This window comes from Chiloscyllium plagiosum, unplaced genomic scaffold (assembly GCF_037043375.1).
Source record: "Chiloscyllium plagiosum isolate Xiang-an unplaced genomic scaffold, Cpla_swu_hap1 HiC_scaffold_24, whole genome shotgun sequence".
NCBI lineage: Eukaryota > Metazoa > Chordata > Chondrichthyes > Orectolobiformes > Hemiscylliidae > Chiloscyllium > Chiloscyllium plagiosum.
Genome location: NW_028270162.1, coordinates 9,053,569 through 9,077,769, shown reverse-complemented (window position 1 = coordinate 9,077,769; position 24,201 = coordinate 9,053,569). Strand labels below are relative to the sequence as shown.

Genomic DNA, 24,201 nt, shown 5'->3' with positions numbered 1-24,201 from the left:
CGATCCGATGATTGACGTGAGCTCCGGTCCCGCGCCGTAACGGTCTGGCAAAGCAAAGGCGGTGATTGAAGGCCAGGGCGGCGCGGCCTCCGAGCTGCCGATTGGCTTACTGCGACCAAAAAACAAATCAATCAAAGCCTGTGCCGAATGCGTGCCGTCGCCGCCACCGTCCGCTGATGACTGACGGTCTGGCAGCCCCGCCTCCTCCACTGCGCGTCTGCCGATTGGTCGCCCGTTACATCAATCTTCAGTGTCGTGCATGCGCGTTGGTGAAGTTGGAGCTGAGGCTGCGGCTGATGCCGGAGCTGATGGGTGAAGGCAGGGCGATGAAATTCTCTGATGTTTATCGATGTGATGAGCTTTCACGGTAGGTTTTCTTTTGCGCTAAACTAACGTAAATGCAGCCTTGAAGGTGCCATTTATTTGATTATTAACTATTCAACAGCAGTTAATCTTCGAGGTGCAGCTTCACGAAATAAGTACTTTTTTTTGTCGAAGTCTAGACTAGGCCTCACGCAGGCCTGGGGGGGGGGGGGGGGGGTCTTTCTCTTTCCTCGCTTAACTTTAAATTAGACACAAGGGTCGTTAATACCGGGGTTCAGTGTTTCATTTTAAGTTGGTGCAGGGGTTTGTTTGTTTGACTGAATCCTCTGGTGAGAGACGGGTTGGCGTTGGGTGAGTAAGAATGAGCCTCACCAAAGGCCTGTTGCTGTGTGACTTCCATCGATTCTAATCCTGCTTCCCCTGTCATAATGCCTCAGCGAAGATCGCTGAAAGGCGGGGGTACTGGAGTTTATGGATAGATCGATATTTATAAGGCATCAAGGAGCTAATATTTCGGAGGGAGTAAGGGGATTTTCGTTTTCATACAATCACACAGCACGGAAACAAATCCTTCGGTTCAATCATAATGGTCCACGCCGATCATAAACCATTCCACACCTGCCTGTGCTTGGCCCATATCCCTTCAAACATTTCCCATTCATGTTCTTATCTAAATATCTTCTAAATGTTGTAACTGTACCCACCACTTCCTCTCGAAGTTCATTCCGCACGCGAACTGTGTAAAAAAAAAAAGTTGCCCCATGTCCTTTTATAAAACTTTGTCCTCTCACTTAAAAATATTTCCCCTAGACTTGAAATCCCCAAACCTACGGGGAAGACACCTGCTGTTCACCTTATCTACATCCCTCATGGCTTTATAAATCTCTATAACGTTATCCAATCTCCTTCGCTCCAGTGCAAAAAATCCCAGCCTATCCAGCATTTCTTTATCACTCAAACCCTCTATTCTTGCCAACATCCTGGCCAATCTTTTCTGAACCCTCTTCAACTTAATAATATCCTTCATATAACATGGTGACCAGACTGAACATGGTACTCCAGAAGAGGCCTCACCAACCTCAACATGGTGTTCCAACACCTATACTCGGAGGTTTGAGTAATGAAGGAAACCACGCCAAACATTTCCTTTACCATGTTATCAACATAGTTAAACTTCAAAGATTTATGTACCTGAGCCCCTAGGTCTTTCCGTTCTACAACACAACACAAATCCCTACTTTTAATTGTATAAGTCCTGCCCTTGTTTGTTTTCACATTTATCCAAACTAATCTCCAACTACCACTCCTAAGGCATTAACCCAATTCATCAAGATTTCTTTGTAACCTTAGATAACATTCGCTATCCACTAAACTTCTAATTTTCTTACATTAGAAATAACTTTACACCAATATCTAATGCTTTCATTTTTTTTCTTTGCTACATCAGAATTATAAACTATTGAGTTAAAATGTATTGGAATTATCTAGTTTTTTTAATATTGAAATTAAAATGTCAGCTGAAATTGGCTATTCTGCAAATTTGAATTTTTAACGCAGTACTGCTTGATTCATTGTGTCAAATTTGTGATTAATGTGCTCCTTGACATTATGCATTCTCTATATCTTGGTTAGTGAAGACTTATCTTTTCTATAATTTTTTTTGCATTATTATAATGTGTTACTTAATCAGTTGCTGACTTGTTGATTACTGCTTCATTAATAATTTTATAAAAGGACTTGTACAGGTTACAAGTTATCAATTTGGGTGGAGTAATAATCTGAGATACTTATTTAGCTAGACTCACTGGATAATGAAAATTGCTTTTGAAATAGCTATCATGGCTTCATCAGAGAATCAAATAAAACTGGAGAATAAGTTGCATCTGTAAAACACAATGAGTATTTAGAAATAAGAACATAATCAATGAAAACCAATCTTGAAAATACTTTTTCCAGTGCCTTCAGTACCTAGAACCTTCAGCTCTGAAATTACATTTACTGGGTACTTGTGTAAAATTGCTTTAATGCATTAGTTTAAAATGTTTTACTCCACTGCATCAGTAAAGTTGTTAACCCATTTGTTTAATACTTCAGTAGAAGTAAACAAGAATGAGTGAATTAAGAAAAACAGCTTAAACAGAACAGAAGGGAATTTGAGTACTCTACTAATACAATGCATTCTTCTGGCAGCTAGAATTTCATTGACAGTTTACGCATAATCCTTTTGGTTGGAAAGTATTGATTGCATTTTATTGTATCTCTGCAGGTGGTGATCAGTAGAAGATGGTGTCAAGGACTCAAGATGATGAATTCTATCTAATTGCAAGCGTTGATTAAGCTGAATACATTGTGATTTCCAATAATTGAGACAGTGATTCTAAAAGCTGTCTACTTTAATGAAAAGAACAATGTAGTCAGCTTAACTGAATCATCTGTAAAATTTGCTTAGTACCATAACTTTTGAGAAAATCTACTTGGACTGGCATATGTTTAATTTCTTAGTTGGGTATTTGACGAAGATATAATTTGTTTAGGACTCTTTATAGCTTAGAATTAATAAGTTTGGAAAAATGGAGACGTTTGGAAGTATGCCACCTATGCCCAAAGAGCCACTGAATGTGGAGAATCAGCCGTGTCCCCCACCTCTTCCTCCAAGTGCGCCGCCGCCTCCACCACCTCCCCTGCAAATGTCCAGTGACGCAGAAGTTATGGACGTTGGCTCTGGTGGTGATGGACTTTCAGACACTCCCGCTGGGGACTGTAACACGTGCAGCCAAGACCAGCTTCTTACGATGGAATCCACTGCCTTTAACAGTCAATTCACAACAGTATCGGAAAACTGTCCACAGAATCCAAGAACAGCACGTCATGCACCGGCTGTTCCTAAGTTTGCCCCTGATATTAAGTTACTCAAAGATGTAAAAATTAGAGTTGTCTTTACAGATAATAGTAAAAGCAAGGACAGACAGGTAGTTTATACTGGTGTTGAATCTGGTGAGAAAAGTACCGAATTTATCAATAGCATAAATGGAGATTTGCATGGCATTCCTTTTGATAGTAATACAGTAGTGGGGTCAGGGGGTATTTGTAGTAAAAATACTAGTAAGCAAGAGATTGAAGACAATCAGGAGAAAAAAGTGGAATTTGCAGTACTCGATGAACTAGAAGACTTTACAGAAAACTTCGAAACTGATGATATTGAGGGAACAGGTTTCAAATCTGAAATGATCATTCAACAGGATCACATCGATGAAGAAGCTCTGAGTTACTCTTTTGAGGTATGTGAGCAGGGTTCAAAATACTCACGTGCATGTTATTGCACGTGGACTTCTCCTTGTGTGATATAAATGGCTTCCCTACCTTTTTTCCTCTTTTTTTTTTCTGTCTCCCGCGCTCCTGCCTGATGCATGTAACCTTTCTTATTCAAGATTGGACTGTCATTAAATTGCAAATAATATTTCTCTATTCCAGTGTTTCCTAAGTGTTGACATTTGGAGGTTGTACTGATTTTTAATTGTTCCCTCTATTTACATGCATCAGGTAATATGTTTAGTATTTTGAACCCTGTATGTGTTTTTCTAGCCCTTTATGACCAGCACACTTCACCATCAACAACTTTTCCAGCTGGTAAAATTTCAAACAAAAAGTCCACTTATTTCAGTCCACAATGCAACAAGTTATATTTATATTTACCATGATTGATAAGGTTTTTTTTTAATGACTATGCAAGTTGTCTTAATTTTTTTTTTGTGCAAAAATATCCTTCCATTCCTACTTCACTTCTCTTTCCACAACTGTGCTCCTTCAGTCAATAATGGATGAACAGAAATACAAACTGCTGCGTAGTTCTGATGCCAGTCCCTTGTCTATGAATTGGTTAGTCGGAGTTGTGTCCACCCATCTGTAGGTATGTATGGATGAACCAACTCTGAAGACTGACCAGAGCATTAGATAAAGCTCAATACAGTGATGGCATCGAGCCCAGGCTGGAACCTTAAACTCTGACAGTGGAAGTGTGCAGCAAGTATCTTTTGTATCTTCAGTGTGTTGTGTGTGTTTCAATTTAAAATAACTTACCCACTTTATAAATAACTATAAAGCCAATTTTTTATACCTAACTTATTTTTAGTCCTGCAAAGAAATTTACATATGTGTCAAATGCATCCAATTCAAATACTAGCATCCCACTTAATGTCATTGTAGTAACAAAGTCGATTGATAAGATACAAGCTTGTATTTGGGCACACCCAGATTAATTCAGGTACATTATTATTGTTTTGAGTTTTTTTTAAAATAACATTTCATAGCTTCAAAGCAGTTTAAGTTGCTCACAACCTTCTTTGTGTTATAAATTAATTTCTGTATAATTAAAAATGCTTTTAAGTTGCCCAGAAATAAAGTGGGAACACTTGAATGATTGATTCATAGTTGCTGTGTGAGCCACAGCTTTATCCCTCAGTGGAATATCAGACTCTAAATTTAACATTTGGCTTAAAGCGTACATGTGTACTTTATTTCAGGCATCTGGAGAATGATCAGTATTTGTGCTTAATACTATACAACTTGGTATGAAATCCTATACTCCTTTAGTTTAAAGGAACAAACATAATCCAATTGACATAATTGTGTCAGTGCAGCTAGAGTTAAAAAGTTTTTTTTTTATTTTTTAAATGTCCTATTTAGAAATCTTCATACTGTTATAGTGGGATGGCCTTCAATGCTGTATTTTACAGGATGATTTTGATAATGATGTTGATGCACTACTGGAGGCAGTGCTACCTCCTCCCAGAAAGAGGAAACGGGTAGAAGAGGAGAATACTGGTGACAGTGACCACCAGACTGATGAAGAAACAAGTGTGCAGCCAATGATGACCAAAATTAAAACTGTGTTAAAAAGTAAGTGGATGACACACTCTAACAGGTTTTGTTTTACCTGTTGAAGATATCGTACAGCTCAGTAGATTCTGGTCAGACCTTGCTAAGATGCCAATTTTTCACAAGTATTGTTGTATTGGCCAAAGATTTTCCTGTGAAGAGTATCACAAATTACCCTAATTTATTCTTAAGGACCATTCACATTTACAAAATTTTCAACAGGGATCATCGTTGGTAACAAATTGTGAAACTGCGACTGATTTTTTTTTCTTGCGTGTGTTAGCATCCCAACTCCAGCCCTGTAAATTAAATTGTCAACCTGGAATTGAGCATTTTTAAGTGTTTGCACAGTTATTGATGGAAGCATATTCTATCAAGAGTTTGTGGTTTGTCTCAAATCCTAGTGAGATTTCTCTGGATATGTCAGTTTTTCATCAATATCTTGATTGAGAGGTAATTTATTAATTGTGATACTACTGTAAAGTACAAATGTTTATTGAATTTTAAGATTCTTTCTGAAAAGGAAAAGTTATAGTCATAGAGTTGGATAATGGAAGTAAACTCAACTGACATCAGTGTCTTTGAAACTCTTGGATATAAAGATTATCTTAAGATGTTAGTGTCCCAAAAACAGAGTGCTGGAGAAACGCAACAGGTCTGGCAGTGTCTATCAGAACAAAGGGTCACTGGACTCAACATTAGCTCTGTTTTTCTCTCTACAGGTGTTGCCAGACTCTGTTTCCTTAGCACTCTGTTTTTGTTTTATTTCAGATTTCCAGCATCCACAGTCCTTTGTTTGTAAAGTCCCTCCTTAATTTCTGTCAGGTCATATAGAACTAAATGATGAAACAAATTTAACCAATGCTTAAAAGCTTAAAGGAATGTCAGATTTGTAATGCACCTTTAAAATGGGTACTGGACAGTGTTTAAGAACAAGCAACACATTCACCATGTTTTATGTCTATGGTTGAAATAGCGTACAATAGATTTAGTGAAGGTGAAAGTCCTTTGAGCGAACATAGGAACAGGGCGAAGCCTTTCAGCCTGTCCATCATTCAGTGAGATCGCGGCTGACCTGTTACATAACCAAAGATTAGCATGCAGAGTTAACAGAATGCTGTCACCCTATGATCTACACTGAACAATTGACTTGGCAGCAATTGTTGTTTGTGGAAGCAAGTTTCAAAACTCTTAACACCTTTTTTGTGTAGACGTGTTTTCCAATTTTGCTCCTGAAAACTATGCCTCCAGATTTTGCGCAATGTCCTAGATTCCCCAATTTCTTAACATCTTGCAAACTTTGATCAAGCACTTAATATTTTACATTTGATCAAATTCCACTGAAGTTTGTGTAATCTCACTTAATTTAATTGCTGGAGTCCAGGTATCATTCTAGTCAATCCACACTTTACAAGGTTAATACATTCTTTGTAAGGTCAGATGCCCACAAGGACACTCCCATACCATGTAAGCTGGGCTGAGCAATATGATTTCTAATCCCTATGCAGTAGTCCTTTTAAATATAAAAAGTTTCATTCAATTAATTTTTTTTATTTACTTTCTCTGCATGTTCATGACATTTGAATAGCCTGTATGCTGAATACCCAATTCGTTTGGTCTCCTGCTTCTAACCTTTCACCATTTAGAAACTATCCTTTTAGGTTAGAACTGATAAAACACACACTTGGCTTTAGTAAAATCCAATTCCCATATTTTCATTCATTCACTTCATGTATTACTATCCAGTGTTCTGCTTCCATCTATACGACTTCAAATGACAACTATCTTTTACTGTTCACAAACTTGGAAATGTGGCTTTCTTGCCCATCATCTAAGACATTTGTAAATGCAATAAATAGTCAACCCCATTGCAGATCCTTCTGGGGTGCTTTTTCTTGCCAATTGGAGTACCTGTCCGATTTCGCTATTTAAGAGGTATAGTTAATAAGTTTGCAGATGATACCAGAATTGGAGGTGAAGTGCACAACGAAGAAGGCCAATGGGCTGAGGAGTGGCAGATAAAATTTAATTTAGATAAATGCAAGGTGCTGCATTTTGGAAAAGCAAATCTTATCAGGACTTATACACTTAATGGTAAGGTCCTAAGGAGTGTTGCTGAACAAAGAGACCTTGGAGTGCAGGTTCTTAGCTCCTTGAAAGTCGTGTCCCGGGTAGATAGGATAGTGAAGAAGGCGTTTGGTATGCTTTCCTTTATTGGTCAGAGTATTGAGTATAGGAGTTGGAAGGTCATGTTGCAGCTGTCCAGAATGTTGGTTCGGCCTCTGTTGGAGTATTGCATGTAATTCTGGTCTCCTTCCTATATGAAAGATGTGTAACTTGAAAGGGTTCAGAAAAGATTTGCAAGGATGTTGACAGTGTTGGAGGATTTGAGCTATAGGGGGAAGTTGAATAGGCTAGGGCTGTTTTCCCTGGAGCTTCGTAGGCTGATGGCTGACCTTTTTAGAGGTTTACAAAATTATGAGGGGCATGGATAGGATAAATAGGCAAAGTCTTTTCCCTGGGGTGGGGGAGTCCAGAGCTAGAAGGCATTGATTTAGGGTGAGAGGGGAAAGATATAAAAGAGACCTAAGGGGCAATGTTTTCACGCAGAGGGTTGTACATGTATGGAATGAGCTGCCAGAGGAAGTGGTGGAGGCTGGTATAATTGCAATGTTTAAGAGGCATTTGGATGGGTATATGAATAGGAGGGATATGGGCCCGGTGCTGGCAGGTTGCAATATCTGGTCAGCATGGACGAGTTGGACTGAAGGGTCTGTTTCCGTGCTGTATATCTCTGACTCCATGCTGCTCACCCATTGCCCTCATCAGAACAATATCTGCCCTCAATTCTGAGCTTCAACTTCATGTACGAATGACCTTTGATCAGAATAGGGGAAGATGTTGGACTGAACAGAAATTGAGGTAATTCAATAATTTTTGCAAAATCTTGATGTTGACACGGTGTACTCTCGTCTAAAGTTCAATAGGTTCACTGATCTGAGAATTGTGCCAACGGTGCACTGAAATGGGTTTATCAAGAAGTGTACTCTTATTCTAACTTTCTCTATTTTCTTAATTCCCAGATTCATTTAGATCTGGGAAACTGAATTGTTTTTCACTTTGTGTCCATCCAGGAGTATTCTTTGGCCTCTGTTGTAATGGGATTCTGATCATTCCTTTTTCTTCCGCCACCAAATCTCCTGTTGCACTAATTAAAAGATTAATTAACAAGTACTATACACCAAGGGCTGTGCAACAACAAAAAATAGTGGAGGTTACATTCAATCGTTCTTTATGCTTTTTATAGTAGCAATTGCAGTTATGACTTCCTTTTGGGTTTCATCAGCCTTGTGTGATTTTTTTGACAACCTTGGTGGTGATCAATCAGTCTACAATGTTTGCTCAGTCATACATCAACCATGTTCCCAAACGAAACTAGTCCCACTTACCTGCGTTTGGTCCAGATTTCCTCCAAACCTTTCCTATTCATGTACTTATCCAAATTTTTTTTAATGTTGTAACTGGAGCTGCATACCACTTCCTTTGGCAGTTCATTTCATCTATGAACCACTGTGTTTTTCTTTTTTAAAAAAAGTTGCCCCTCATATTCTTTTTTAAATCTTTCTCCTCTCATCTTAAAAATAGTCCCTTAGTTTTGACCACCCCTCCAACCTGCATTCTGTCTTTGTATTGTGATTGAATTATGACATTTTGTGCTTTTCTTGGTATTACATTTGTTTTAACCTTTTATAGATCGTGGCCGTCCACCAAGTGAACCCCTTCCTGATGGCTGGATCATGACATTCCATAATTCTGGTATTCCAGTTTACCTGCACAGAGAAACCAGAGTGGTTACCTGGTCGCGACCTTATTTCTTAGGAACCGGAAGTATCAGGGTAGGAGATAAATTCAGTAGTATGTTATGGAAAGAATCTTATGTCTAGAAATGCACTGAATCTGGTGGCACTCTTTTTTTTTCATAATTTATACATTGAATGTAGCATCATTGGCTAAACTAGCATTTGTTGCCCCTTCCTAATTTAGCTGTCTTCTTGAATTGCTGCAGTCCTTGGGACGGTGAGTAGTTTGAAGGAGAACTTGCGGGAGGTGAAATTTCCCATGAATCTACTGCCCTTCACCATCTAAGTGGTAAAGGTCATAGATTTGTAAGGTGCCTTGGTGAGTTACTACAATTCAGCTTGTAGGTGATGATGTTGTTAGTTACGATAAATGACCACCAGAGACTGAGTACAAATTTACAATCATATATTCAAGCAAAATGGAGGGGTTGCATGGTCTTTATTTTTCTTGTAAATATGAAAAGCCCTATTTAACCCTTACAATCTAATTCATTTTAATAGTACGCCCTGATGTCCTTTTGCATTGGTGAAGAGAGTGAATGATGAAAGTTATGGATGGGGTGCCAGTCAAGTGGTCTGATTTGGCCTGGATTGTGTTGAGTTTCTTCAGTGCTGTTGAAGCCTCCATCCAGGCAAGAGGAGAGTACTCCATCACACTTCTGACTCATAGCTTGTAGATGGTGGGCAGGCATTAGGGAGACAGTGAGTTATTGATTGCTAATGACTTGCTCTTAAGCCATATATGGCTGGTCCAGTTCAGTTTCTAGTCAGTGGTAATTTTTGGAATGTTGACAGTAGAGGAATCGATGCTAGTAATGCCATTGAACATGATTGGGTAATGATATCTTTCATTGGCGAAAATCATTTCCCAGCAATTGTGTGGTGTTTTTTATTTGCCACTTATCAACACCAACCTTACTGCATGTGGACATGAACTGCACCAGTATCTGAAGAGTTGCAAATGGTGTAGAACTTCATGCTGTCATCAGCAAACATCCCCATTTCTGACCTTAGAGCAGAAAGGGCACTGAAGCAGCTGAAGATGGTTAGGTCTAAGACCCTACCCTGAGGAAGTCCTATACTGATGTTTTGGGACTGAAATATCCATAGATCATAGGCATCACTGAGGCCAATATTTGTTGTCATGCGATGATAGTGTTGGCTTATTTATTAACAGCTGTAGTCCATGTTGTGTAGATGCCTCCACTTGAGTTGAAAGGCCCTCAGTTGGCAGAGTGTTGGCATCCCTACCCCTAGACCTAGAGGTTTAGGTTCAAGTTCCACTTGCTCCAGAGATGTGTAATAACATCTCTCAATAGGTTGATGAGAAAAATAGGCTAAGTAAAAATTTAGTGACACCGTAGCTTAGTTTGTTAAAGCAGCTGCCTGGTACACAGTAGGATCCTGAGTTCATACCCTTTAGTGCTTTAAATGGATTTTGAGACATAGTGGTAGTGTTGCAATCTTAGAGCCAGGAGGCTTGGGTTCAAGACCCACCAGCTCCAGAGGTTTTTAAGAACATTTCTGACCAGGTTGATTTTTAAAGTCAATTAAGTTGACTTAATGTTGGTGAGTTGTGTTTACATTTATGCCATTTCTTGTAGAGATTAACTGGACAGCACTTTGTCTGATGTTATTTAAACAAACCCACCACCAAAGTAACAAATTACGCAGTAATCAAGTTACAAACACTGCCCATCTGAGAGTCTTACTTACACTATCCCAATTGTTCCCCTGGCTATGTTGAGACTGATCAGGCCATGGATTAAACTCAGGTTATTTTTGACCTTCCTATTGAATTGTGATTCTCCAGAAACGCACAGACACTATTTGAATTATTTTCTTACACACAATCAACGTTTAGTTTCTTGTGCCAAACATGGATGCTGTGATTTATTTATTATTGTGACCAGTCCTCCTCTTTCAAACCCTTCTGCCAATCAGCAAATCAGGTCCAGTAATAATATATTCATTTTGAAAGCAGCAGATTGGTTCATGTGTAGGGTGTTTCATCCTGAGAAAGCAAGCTTAAAAACTTCATTTTCTCATCCCATGCTTCACATGTTCTCTTATCTACTAAGATGGTAATTTATACTACCTGTGCATTTGTGTTTTTGTCTTTGCTACATTTTTTTTCCTTTGTGACAATACTGTGCCACTAAGAGATGTGTTCTGCCCTGTTTCTCTTGTAAAGGTCACAGTGGTGCCAAAATGTTTTCTTCAGACAGGCAGTTGGTAAATCGCTTTGTTCTTCTTAGGTTTTTTAAGAAGTAAGACAAAAGAATCATGAGTGAATGGGGTCAGACTCACACGCACAAAAGGATTTTGGTTTTGCTTTCAGTTGGTGGTTTTTGCTGGCTGCTGGAACTAAAAGCTTGAGTTCTCTGCTGCTAGAGTGAAGTCTTAGGCAGCGAGGTTTCTGTTAGATTCTTTTTTCTGAGGTACTTCTTGCACACTTGATGCAACTGCAACACACCAACTTCTGTGAACAAGCAAAATTTTATTAAGCACAGTACAGTACAAGCTTTCTGGAGGAACTTTTAACAAACACCTTGCAGAGTCATGTCAAAAGCTCTCCTTGAACAAAGGAAACAGTCCTTCCTTTATACAAAGTCTTCGCATCACTATTAGTAACACCCACAAGGCCACCCTCCAGCCATTCCCCCACAGTCGCATGCCATCTAAGACACAATGCACTGACCACATCATCTCCAGAAACAATGTAATGCGAATCATCCCTTAATGGACAAATCTGTTGCAACTCGCTTTTTTTTGTGACTATAGGGGAGTAGTCAAATTCCAGCTGTAATGTTCTTATTGATTTCTGAATAGGGGATGAAAATGTAAATAGTAGGAGGTGATAATGTGAATAGCTTCTGAATGGCAAAGAAATTACCGTGCAAATGGCTCTGAAAAGTAGGAGATGCTAATGTACTTTCTTATAATCTATCCGTAAGTCAGAGGCATTCCACCCTATCCTTGGGATATCCAATTTCCTGCAGGTCAGCAGAGCAAGCTAACTCTTTTTAATATCATGGTTTCCTCTTAAAAATCAAAGGGGGCACATTGGGTGTTTCTTCTGGACTGGATGAGACAGCACATGAGAATAATAACTCTGTTGCTGAATTGCCTTTGCCAAGGTGTGTGTTTATGTTATGCTGCTTGTACCAGAACAGTAGTTGATTAGTGGTTAAATCATACATTATCTTAAGTATTTCAATATAGTAAAGTTATGCTGCTACTTGTTTTTGTATTTTAACTCTTGTGTAAGGATAAAGTGTTTTGATTCAAGCTCAGTGGTGGACCAATCAAATCTTATCTGGAACACAGCGCTTAAGCTTGTCTTTTAAAAAAATATATAAAAATTAGGTTCTAGGCAATCTCCATAACATAATTTGGGTAGTTTAATGTGGTCCATAACACCTTTTTTCCCTTTGTTCCATAGTCCTGATTGTATTGTTTATTGTCACTCTCCCTTTGCTGTCTCAACAGTACTCACCCCACTATGGGAAATGCTTCTTCCTATGCAACACTTATGTACTGTACTGTTAGAAATTGCTTTGTGGTATCCAAGAAAAATTGAGATTGGCTTGAATGTTATGTTTTACATTTTCCTATCCTTATCTTTTTGCCTTTGCCAGTCTTTCATTGACAGTATGCAATCTGTTGGTGCCTTGTTCTCAGTTGTTTGCCAGGTGATATGCAATGGAAGTAGGATGGTCAAGCTGGCTTTCTGGGTTCTTTTTGGTACTCCACATCACAACCTTGTTTTGGTCCTTGCATGCAAATAGGTTTTCTTCAGCAAACACGTTCAGTTGTTATTGCCAAACCATCTGTTAGATTAGAAATCTGACCGATTAGTCGGTGAAAAGTTTTTTTTTGTTCTATGCAGAAACATGATCCTCCACAGAGCAGCATTCCCTGTCTACACTACATGAAGATGAGAGACCAAGAAGAAAGCGAGCAGAATAAGCTGGCTAGTAATGGAGAGATAATGAAAGTGACCACAAATGGTGAAATGTCCCCAGACAACTGTGAAAACACGCCTTTAGGAATAAATGAGAAACCAGACTGCACTGCCACTAATCAAGACTCAATTACTAATTCAGTACCTCACAGTAGCTCGGGTACGATGTGCTCTAAATCCTTAGATGAAAGAGACTCTTCTGGTGGAATTGTTGCCGCAGGAGCCCTTGGACAGGTGAAGGCTAAAGTAGAAGTATGCAAAGAAGAATCTATTTGTAAGCAAATTCTTGATCTTATCTAATAACTTTTTTCTGGTTTCGGCATTTAATGTGTCATTTAGCTTGTGGGTGTGTGAATATATTTGGTGGCCTTTTGGTTGTTTTTTTTCACTTTCTAAGATGCCAATGGCAAAGTGTTCATGTTGTCAGGTTTCTCCCAGTTTTAGGATTTGGGCTTCCTTTGCATGAAGATAATATGCAATGATTCAGTCACTTGTGTTTGATACAGGCTGCCTTTCTCTTGGTGCTGTCAAGTCCAAATTGTGCTGTCTCTTGATGACATGCCTGAGGTTCAGCATATTTTAAAACTTTTCACTATCCCTCAAATTATGTTTTTAACATTGCACTTATCATTACACTTATGGAAAGACGGAAAATAATAGCAAGTGTAGACTTTTGGCTCATTGAGCCTTTCCATTTAATATGATCATCCTGACTTTGTTAACTCCACACTCTCTCCTCATTCTCCTTGATGACTTTAATCCCTAGAAATCTATCTATTTCTTTGACCTCCATTACCTTATGCAAAAGAAAATTCCGTAGGTTCACCATCTTCCAAGTGAAGAAATTTCTTTTCACCTCAGTTACATGGTCTACCTTGCATACTGTCTGTCCAGCCCTGTCAGAATTGTATATGTTTCAACGAATTTCTGTTAATCCTTTAAATTCCAATGAATACAGGACTAATTGACCTTATCTCTCCTCCGTATGAGAAATGTGCCATCCAAGAAATCAGCCTTATTGACCTTTTGCTGAGCTCCTTTGGTGGCAAATATATATTTTCCTAGGTAAGGAGACTAAAACTTGGCTCAATATTCCATATACGGTTTCACCAAGATGCATCAGTACATCCTTGGTCCTAAATGGAAATTTGTTTGGCAATGGAAGCCTGTGCTTTTGACCTCCGATCCCCTTATATTGTGAGATTGGATAAGATCCCATATTGTCACCATGAATGATATGTTGTGCTGAAAGTCGTCGTGTTACCTGGCTGGTTGGCCAGCTGAAATATAAATGCGCGGCTTTGTTTCTGAAGTTTCATATTTAACAGCAGCACAACTGACTTTGGGTGGACTAGTTTCTTCCAACTGCGCCTGGTTTCTGAAGCCTGTTTAAAAATCCATGTTCATAACCTGATTGGTAATCTTCCCATTTCAAAATAATTTCCATTATTGTTAGTTAGCCTAAACAATTATCATTAAGTAGTGCAAGTAAACCTCAAGGAAGTTTATATTTTATGCATGATTTATTTTTAAGTCCAAAGGTGTATCTTGGGGTTGTTAGTCTAGAAAAGTACACTGAACATGGATTTGTACTGTTCACATTGCATTTTATTATGTAATAAAAATCTGTCTTACAGCTCTTGAGGAATTTAAAAAATACTTGGAAAAACGCTTTGATTTTGAACAAGTCACTGTGAAGAAATTTCGGACCTGGGCTGAACGCCGTCAGTTTAACCGGGAGATGAAGCGGAAGCAGGCAGAAGCTGAGCGGCCAATTTTGCCAGCCAATCAAAAACTCATTACTCTCTCTGTTCAGGATGCACCCACAAAAAAAGGTAAAAGCAACATGTAAACATTCCACCATCTAATGTGAGCTGTTTGAATTATGCTTGCAGAATCTTTCAGAAAGTGAACTTGAACTTTTGTGATTGCAAAGAAAATAGTATGCAAGCTTGATTATAAGTCACATATTCTTATTGTAGCTTCTGTGATCTTATTTTTCTTCCATAAAAATGGTCATCCATTTTGGCCTGAAAAAGGATAGATCAAGGTATTTTCTAGATGATTTGAAGTTAAATGCCCAAAACAACTTGGACATTCAAGTGGAAAGACTTTTAAAATGTTATAACAGGTGCATAAACTTATCAAGAAAGCTAATAGAATGCTAGCATTAGAGGATTGCAATAAAAGGATGCAAAAGTGATATTGGACTTCTGTAAAACCCTGGTTAGATTCCACTTGGAGCACTCTGGGAAACACATTAGGAAGGATATATTGGCTTTGGAGGGAGTACAATGTACGTTTACAGGAATGATACCTGAACTTAAAGGGTTCAGTTATGAGGAGGAATTCAAGTTTCTGTAGAATTTGGATGGCTAAGGGATGATCTGATTGAAGTCTTCAAGAAATTAACAGGAAACAACAGGGTAGATAAAGATAAACTACTTTCACACTTCCATAGATTGGGGATTCTAGAATTAGCGGGAATTGTTTGAGAATTAGGGCCACACCATTCAAGGGAGAGGTTGGGAAGCATCTCTGCACCCAAATGGCAGTAGATGTTTGAAATTCTCGTCAACAAATGACAGTGGATGCTGGCTCAATTGTTCATTTTAATTGACAGTTTTTTGAAATGGTTCTTGGGCCTCAATACTCCTGGTTCTCTCATAATTACCTGTTTATAGTGCTGCTAACTGAACAATGTCGACTGTATTCCTGTACAGGTTGAGAATGTTTGTTTTTCTTGGATAACACATACTTTTAAAAACTTTACTTCATATAATCTTTATTACTTGCTAGGTCACAACCAATAGTGGCCTGTGGATGATATCTTATTTGTGATTTTTGTTTGCCCCCACTCCGCCTTCCCTGTATTACAAATGCAAAAGGTTGGCATTGCCTGATCTGTTAAACTTTTGCCATTAAACTTTTTAAACTATTGCCATTGTCCCGAAATACACTTTGTTATAGTTCTATTTCAAGCATTTGATATTTTGTTCACACGCATATGTCTTGATCATTTCCAACCAAAGGTTAGCTCAGAATTTGCCCTCTCTACCCTATAATTGAATGTCAGGGATAAGTGCCAGGGTTGTCTGTGCTAATTGCTTTCTTTGGATAAAGTTTACATGTCTCTCTCAAACATCTTTGACATGCATGAGTTTCAGCTTGCCATGTTTATGATGACAAAAATAACTAGGAAAATGGGAAAAGAATTTATTTGATAACTTTTTCATTGGACATTCTTTAAAAACTTCCATGAATTGCCTTGTTGTGAGAAGGTGCACCAAAGATCATTAGAATACATGTGATCACCAGATTGGCAATTATGGAATGGAGTTGTCTCTATTTAGTACTGATCTAACTGCTTTTAGTTCTGCATATGTGTAGATAGAAATAGTTTTATCATAACTATTTTTGGATAGTGGCATGAAATGACTTTTCAGTCATGGGTTGTGAACGTTGTCTGGGCCAGCATTTATTGCCCATCCCTAATTGCCCAGGGGGCAGTTAAGAATCAACCGCATTGCTGTGGGTCTGGAGTCGCATGTAGGTCAGACCAGGTAACATTGGGTGATTTCCATTCCTAAATGACATTTGTGAACCTCGTGGATTGTTAGTTCAGTGACATTACCCCTACATCTCTGCTGTTTAATGTTCAGACTGGTAAATGCCAGTACAAATAAGATGGGCTTCAAAGTTTTCTTTGCACCGTATCACTCTGATTTTAAGATGGGGTTTCAGCTGACATTTTCCATTATGTTTGGTGAAAAATGGGGGGGGAAGATACAAAGTTTTGCATTTACATAGCATATTTTGTGTTTTCTTGCTGTAAAACTCTGGGATAACCAATTAATTGTTCGAATCCTCATTCTTTTGAGGAGATTGGGAAGACCAAGTTGTGCACAACAACCATCTGATAAACAGTTGGATAATTTGCTTTGATTTTGACTGAGGGCTAAAGATTGACAGGACATATGGAATTATTGCTGTGCTCCTCCTCTTAATACTGCTGTGAAATCTTTATATTTACTGGAGAGTATAAATGCAGGATGCTGTGGTTTAATGTCTCATCCAACAACTGCACTTGTGACAGTGCAGCAGTTTTTCAGCTGTGCTTGAATGTCGAGCCTTTGGAATGTGATTTAAACCAGTGTTCGTCGAAGTTATCAAAAATGCTACTGTAGAGTCAGATTTATGACATCTCCTCTACAATGAATAATAAATCTTTCATTATATGGAACCACTGAGTTATGAAAATGAGCAAATTAATTATTTCCTTATCTATCATTAATCCACTTTTATGAAACCTCCTTTAATGTTAAAGGCAAATAGCCTTGTTAGGAGACAGATTGCATGCTCAGTAAAGAATTTTGGATTATCAAACCTAGACTAATTACATTTAGACTAACAAATTCTAGCTTCTCTGTTATTCCATTAATGTCAAAAGTCAAATGACATCAGGTTATAGTCCAACAAGTTTATTTGAAATCACAAGCTTTCAGACCGCTGCCCCTCAAGTGATTTCAAAAAAATCTGTTGGAATATAACCTGGTGTCGTGTGACTTCTGACTTTGTCCACCTCAGTCCAACATCAGCACCTCCGCAGCATGGATTCCATTAATAGAAAGAAGTCTTGCTGATTGATAAGTGGTATCACTTGTCATGAATGACTACAGCAATCCAGACATGTAGTGTATTGAGCAACAGACTACATACATCTGGCATTCCCACAAGGTAACACATTTGCATGGCTGGATAGCAGTCTTAACATGCAACAAAGGAAAAATGGAGGGAACATTGGTACACTGGCAACAAAATGCCATGTTGTAAGGGAAGCAGACGGGTAGTAGTCTCGTATCCTTGCCTCCCCCAGTCTGCAATTGTGGAAATGCTGTCTGATCCAGGAAACTTGGATATGGGCATGAAGGAAAAGGAATGAATTCCAGTTTATTCATGACCATTATGCTTGAAGATAGTTTTATAAAGATCTGCAGTGGTAGTTTAACTTTTTACACTGAAGGATGATGATGATGAGTTTAATGGCTAGCACCTTTTAATTGAAAGGTGATGGGGATGGATTCCATTGTTATTGAGAGAGAAAAATCTGGTGTTCTTTTCTCCTTGGAAGTCCAGATACTCTGAATAATTATAATGGGAATTGTAATGATTCTCCTTATTTTCCTACTTGCAGTTGGTTCAGATTTGCATTAAGTTTCAGTATTTCAAACAAATATGACATTCACAATGTGAGTGCAAATTTTCCTGCTTGCTGAAAAGCCATTAATGTGGAATGCTTTTTGTTCAGAAAGAAGTATCACTGATAAGTGGTATCAAAAGTTCGCTTCAGACCTTTTGACTGCTTCAGTGTATGCTCTGGTTGAGTACCTGAGAACTTGAGAAAAATCTATTTACCCATAAATAACCATCTTCAGCCAGAACTGCCAAGTAGGTGATCCATCTTAGTCAGCTTGGACATCCAAACCATTTCAGAAGCTAGTATTAAACTAGTTCAGTCCATTCTACATGTCTTTAAGAAATGTTGTGTACTGGATACCACAAAAGATTGTTGGTCCCAATTATAATCCAGTTCTTCTACTGAAGCCAGGCATAATTTTGTTCTGCAATTTATCACAAGCTGTTCAAGTATAGATGCAGCGCTGGGATTTACCTGGCAATGTTGACACTTTTCTTAGTATTTCCTGTCCGTGAAAATCAAGCAAAAATCTAATCCAGGCAATGACCAACCCATTCAGCCCAATTTGAATCATTGGTCAAGTGGATGAAAAGATCAGTGGCAATAGTATGGTTAGGGAAGACATTTTGGAGTTATGCATGCCAAAAAGGAAAAGATTTATAGTTGATGACTGGCCTCCAACTCTCTCCAGGACATTGCTGCAGGAGTCCCTCCAAGTAGAGTCCTAGGTCCAAGCATCTTCAGCCACTTAGTCAGTGACCTTCCTTCCATCCTAAGGTCAGTCAATCATCAACAAGCGTCTCCACTTCTATGTTCAGCACAATTTATGACCCCTCAGATCCTGAAGCAGTCCATCTCCAAATGCAGCAAGACCTGAACATTGTCTGGGTTTGGGCTGACAAGTGACAAGCAACATAAAGGCCACACAAGTGCCAGGCAATGACCATCTCCAGCAAGAGAGAATCTAACATTGCCCTTGGCATTCAATAGCATTATGGCATTAACTGTAAGAGAGTTATAGAGTCAGAGAGATGTGCAGCATGGAAACAGACGCTTCGGTCCAAACCAGATAACCCAACCCAATCTAGTCCCACCTGCCAGCACCTGGTCCATATCCCTCCAACCCCTTCCTATTCATATACCCATCCAAATGCCTCTTAAATGCTGCAATTGTGCCAGCCTCCACTATTTCCTCTGGCAGCTCATTCCATATTTTTACCACCCTCTGCGTGAAAAGGTTGCCTCTTAGGTCTCTTTTATATCTTCACCCTCTCACCCTAAACCTATGCCCTCTAGTTCTGGACTCCCTGATCCCAGGGAAAAGACTTTGCCTATTTATCCTATCCATGCCCCTCAAAGTTTTGTAAACCTCTATAATGTCACCCCTCAGCCTCCGACGCTCCAGGGAAAACAGCCCCAGCCTGTTCAGCCTCACCCTGTGGCTCAAATCCTCCAACCTGGCAACATCCTTGTAAATCTTTTCTGAACCCTTTCAAGTTTCACAACATCTTTCCGATAGAAAGCAAACCAGAATTGCACGCAATATTCCAACAGTAACCTAACCAATGTCCTGTACAGCCGTAACATGACCTCCCAACTACTGTACTCAATACTCTGACCAATAAAGGAAAGCATACCAAGCGCCTTCTTCACTATCCTATCTACCTGCGACTCCACTTTCAAGGAGCTATGAACCTGCACTCCAAGGTCTCTTTGTTCAGCAACACTCCCTAGGACCTTACCATTAAGTGTATAAGTCCTGCTAAGATTTGCTTTCCCAAAATGCAGCACCTCGCATTTATCTGAATTAAACTCCAACTGCCGCTTCTCAGCCCCTCTGGTCCAGATCCTGTTGTAATCTGAGGTAACCCTTCGCTGTCCACTAAACCTCCAATTTTGGTGCCATCTGCAAACTTACTAACTGTACCTCTTATGCTCGCATCCAAATCATTTATGTAAATGACAAAAAGTAGAGGGCCCATCCTTGTGGCACTCCAGTGGTCACAGGCCTCCAGTCTGAAAAACGACCCTCCACCACCACCCTCTGTCTTCTACCTTTAAGCCAGTTCTGTATCCAAATGGCTAGTTCCCCCTGTATTCCATGAGATCTAACCTTGCTAATCAGTCTCCCATGGGGAACCTTGTCGAACGCCTTACTAAAGTCCATATAGATCACATTTACTGCTCTGTCCTCATCAATCTTCTTTGTTACTTCTTCAAAAAACTCAATCAAGTTTGTGAGTCATGATTTCCCACGCACAAATCCATGTTGATTATCCTTGGGCTGCAAGAGCACAAAAGAGACTGGTACTTAGTTTAGATTACAGTGTGGAAACAGGCCCTTCGGCCCAGCAAGTCAACACCGACCCGCCGAAGCGAAACCCACCCATACCCCTACATTTACCCCTTACCTAACACTACGGGCAATTTAGTATGGCCAATTCACCTAACCTGCACATCTTTGGACTGTGGGAGGAAACCGGAGCACCCGGAGGAAACCCACGCAGACACGGGGAATTGAAGTTGGGAATTGAACCCGGGTCTCTGGCGCTGCGAGGCAGCAGTGCTAACCACTGTGCCACCGTGCCGCCCACTTCTTCAGTGAGTAACTCACCATCTCACTCCCCAAAGCTTGTGTGCCAAAGCACAAGTCAGTATGAATGAATACTGTCCACTTGCCTAGATGAGTGTAGTTTCAACACTCAAGCTTAATGCCATCCCGGACAAAGCAGGTTGCTTTGATTGCCACATTATTGACAAACATCCATCCTCTCCACTACGGAAACTCAGTAGCAGCAGTGAGTACATTCTGCAAGATGCGCTTCAGCTATTCACCAAGGCTCCTTCGCACCTTCTAAACCCCAGCCACTACCATTTAAGTCAGACAGAGGCAACAGGTACATGGGAACACCACCATCTTCGCCTTAAACAAATCAGTCACCATCCTAACTTGGAAATAGATTCCTTTTCCACTTTCACTGGATCAAAATTCTGGAATTCCTCCCTATTGGCTTAGTGGATCTACCAACAGGAAGTAGACTGAGAGGTTCAAGTAGGCAACTCTGCACAATTTTGAGTGCAGCTGGGGGTGGTTAATGAATGCTGACCCAACCAGTGACACCTTCATGCCATATATGCCTAATAAAATTAGTGTGAGGCAATGACTATCACCAACAAGAACGTCTAAGCATTTACCATTAACATTCAAGTATTACTCGACAAATTCTCATGATTTTAGCATCCTGGACTTAAGCATTGACCAGAAACTTAACTGTATCAACCATATAAATATTGTGACTGCAAGGCCAAATTGGACACTGGTAATTCTGGAATAAGTGACTCATCACCTGACTCCCCAATACTTGTCCAGTATCTACAAGCACAAGTCAGGAGTGTAAGAGCATGCTTTCTGGATGAATGGAGTTATTGCAACATTGAAGAAGTCTGATGTTGTGCAGGAAAAAGCAGTCTGCTTGATTGACATCCCTTCCATCAGCTTAAACATTCACTCCCTCCTTCACTAATATATACAGGCAGCAAGGCATTACAGAAGGTCGTCAAAGTTCCTTTGATAGGACTTCCCAAACCTCTACCACTGAAAATAAAGGTTTGTAGAAAATCCAAGTCGCGCACCATTCCGGCTTGAAGATATTGCATTTACATTATCAGTTGTTCAAAATCCTTGAAGCTTTGAAACAGTTTGTTCGTGGCATGTGAATGTAGCTGGCTCGGACTGTATTTATTGCTCATTCGTAATTGTGGAGAGTCATGAGCAGGTACAGGTAGTGTTTTTCCTACCATTAGTGAACTAGATGGGTTTTTATGATAGTCAGTACTTAGATGGTCATTTGCTAGAGTTCCAGGCTTTTATTGAATTCCGATTTCACCATTTGCCATAATTGGTTTCAACCCCATGTTCTGAAAGCATTAACCTGGTGTTCTGAATTACCAGCCTGGTGACAGTACCACCTTCCTATCTAGCGGCAGTGTGGGGATGGGTATACCACATCGTCTGCAGCATTCAAGAGTATGGCTCACTATCACTTTCTTGAAGGCTTTACCAAGAATTAGGAGATCCTTGGATCTTTTTTGCATACTGACAAAATCAATGCATTGCACTTGAGTAGTAGCCTCACCAATGACCTAAACATGTCAGAACCTCCAGTTATTGATTTCCTTACTTGTGTTTTGTAGTATTCAATTTGCCTTATTGATAGGTTCTTCACCTTTCAATTGGACGTCTATTTGCAGAGCAACAGCAATTTGTTTTTACGTAGCAATAAAATGGTGGTGCCTAGAAAATAAAAATGACTTTGACTTTGACAGGGAAAAGTTGAGCTATTAAATAGACGTAATTAACCATAAAAATTAAAAATGAAATGCCTTGAAATGTATGTGCTTATCAATTGCATTCATTGTCATTACTGGATTGACCATTAAATGGAAATTTGGTTGAACATATGAGACATGAGTCCAGTTTATGATTTATTTCGTAAGCGATGAATGAATGATTTATTTAGTGATGGTACTTAATCTGGATGACTGCATAGTAGTTATGAAATTTTAATATTTAGTATTGAGTGCCATCTGCAAGGATCTAAAATTACTTGCAATTGAAGCTTTCTTTTGAATTAAATCAAAATTAATTTTCTCCCCTTTTTTTTTGTTGTCATAGAGTTTGTTATTAATCCAAATGGGAAATCGGAAGTCTGCATACTGCACGAATATATGCAAAGGGTCCTGAAAGTTCGCCCTGTTTACAATTTCTTTGAATGCGGTAAGCCGCCTCCTGTGAGTGTGTTTTGCATTTTATTTTGAAGCTGTTTCTAATTCATTTGCCTCTATTGAAAAGAGTAACCAACCACAACTACACATTATTTTAAAACAATACTGTGCATTGGAAAAACCCACTTTATTGTCAGTGAAATGTAGCTTGGGTCACTATGTGTATAACTTGATAAGGTGAGCACTAATTTTAGAGAAATGATTGTGCAAAAATGAAATCAAAATGTATAAGGCCCTTGGAGTTTTAAGAATAGAATTATAGGAGTTTGCTGTAAATTCTGTGTCAGTTGTTGCTGGTATTGTGTGTAAAGCATTGTAAGATTTGGTTTTCAACCTCCAACAATTTCTGTTGCTCTGATCTCCAATGGTACTTGAAGTTGATAAATCATCAACACCAGATGAAATGCTTCCCAAGATGCTGAAGGAAATTAGAGTGCAAATTACAGCAATTTTGTTGATCTTCATTGATTTTAGAGTGATCACAGAGAATTGCAAACATTAGAACCTTTGAGGATCAGCTCAGCATTTGCAGACTAGTCAATTTAACTTAAATTGTGGGGAACTTTGAAAAACAGTTGAATGAGAGAACGAATAGTCAATTGGAATGTTGGGGATTGATACAGAAGAGAATGTGTTGCTGGAAAAGCGCAGCAGGTCAGGCAGCATCCAAGGAGCAGGAGAATCGACGTTTCGGGCATGAGCCCTTCTTCAGGAATCATCAGGAGAATCAACGTTTCGGCATGATTCCTGAAGAAGGGCTTATGCCCAAAACGTCGATTCTCCTGCTCCTTGGATGCTGCCTGACCTGTGCATTTCCAGCAACACATTTTCAGCTCTGATCTCCAGCATCTGCAGTCCTCACTTTCTCCTCAATTGATACAGAAGAGTTCTTTTGAAGAGGTAACATGGGATTGATGAAGGGAAGGCTGTTGAAATGGTGTACATGGCCTTCTATAGGGCTTTTGATACAGGTCCATATAACAGATTTGAGGAGACTTGAATAAAAAGTACTGTAGCAACATGGTTACAAAATTGGCAAAGGGGTATGAAATAGCACAAAGTTATTTTTGGGGCAGCAGCAAGGTTTGTTGGGGAGTTACCCAGGGACCTCTACTTTTCCTGAAATGTACAAATGATCTAATGACTTGGAGATGCTGGTGTTGGACTGGGGTGTACAAAATTAAAAACCACAC

General features: G+C 39.3%; 1 protein-coding gene across 2 annotated transcripts in view; it reads left to right on the top strand.

Moving 5' to 3' along the window:
- Nucleotides 1-289: 289 nt before the first annotated feature.
- dgcr8 (DGCR8 microprocessor complex subunit) overlaps nt 290-24,201 on the top strand; it is a 48,598-nt gene continuing 24,686 nt past the window's right edge. For both annotated transcript variants that reach the window (XM_043715421.2, XM_043715420.2), the window contains exons 1-7: nt 290-367; nt 2,591-3,602; nt 5,058-5,220; nt 8,953-9,095; nt 12,952-13,300; nt 14,664-14,861; nt 22,899-23,000. In XM_043715421.2, the coding sequence (XP_043571356.1) occupies nt 2,895-3,602; nt 5,058-5,220; nt 8,953-9,095; nt 12,952-13,300; nt 14,664-14,861; nt 22,899-23,000 (1,663 nt within the window). In that variant the 5' untranslated portion in view covers nt 290-367; nt 2,591-2,894. The remainder of the gene's footprint in view (nt 368-2,590; nt 3,603-5,057; nt 5,221-8,952; nt 9,096-12,951; nt 13,301-14,663; nt 14,862-22,898; nt 23,001-24,201) is intronic.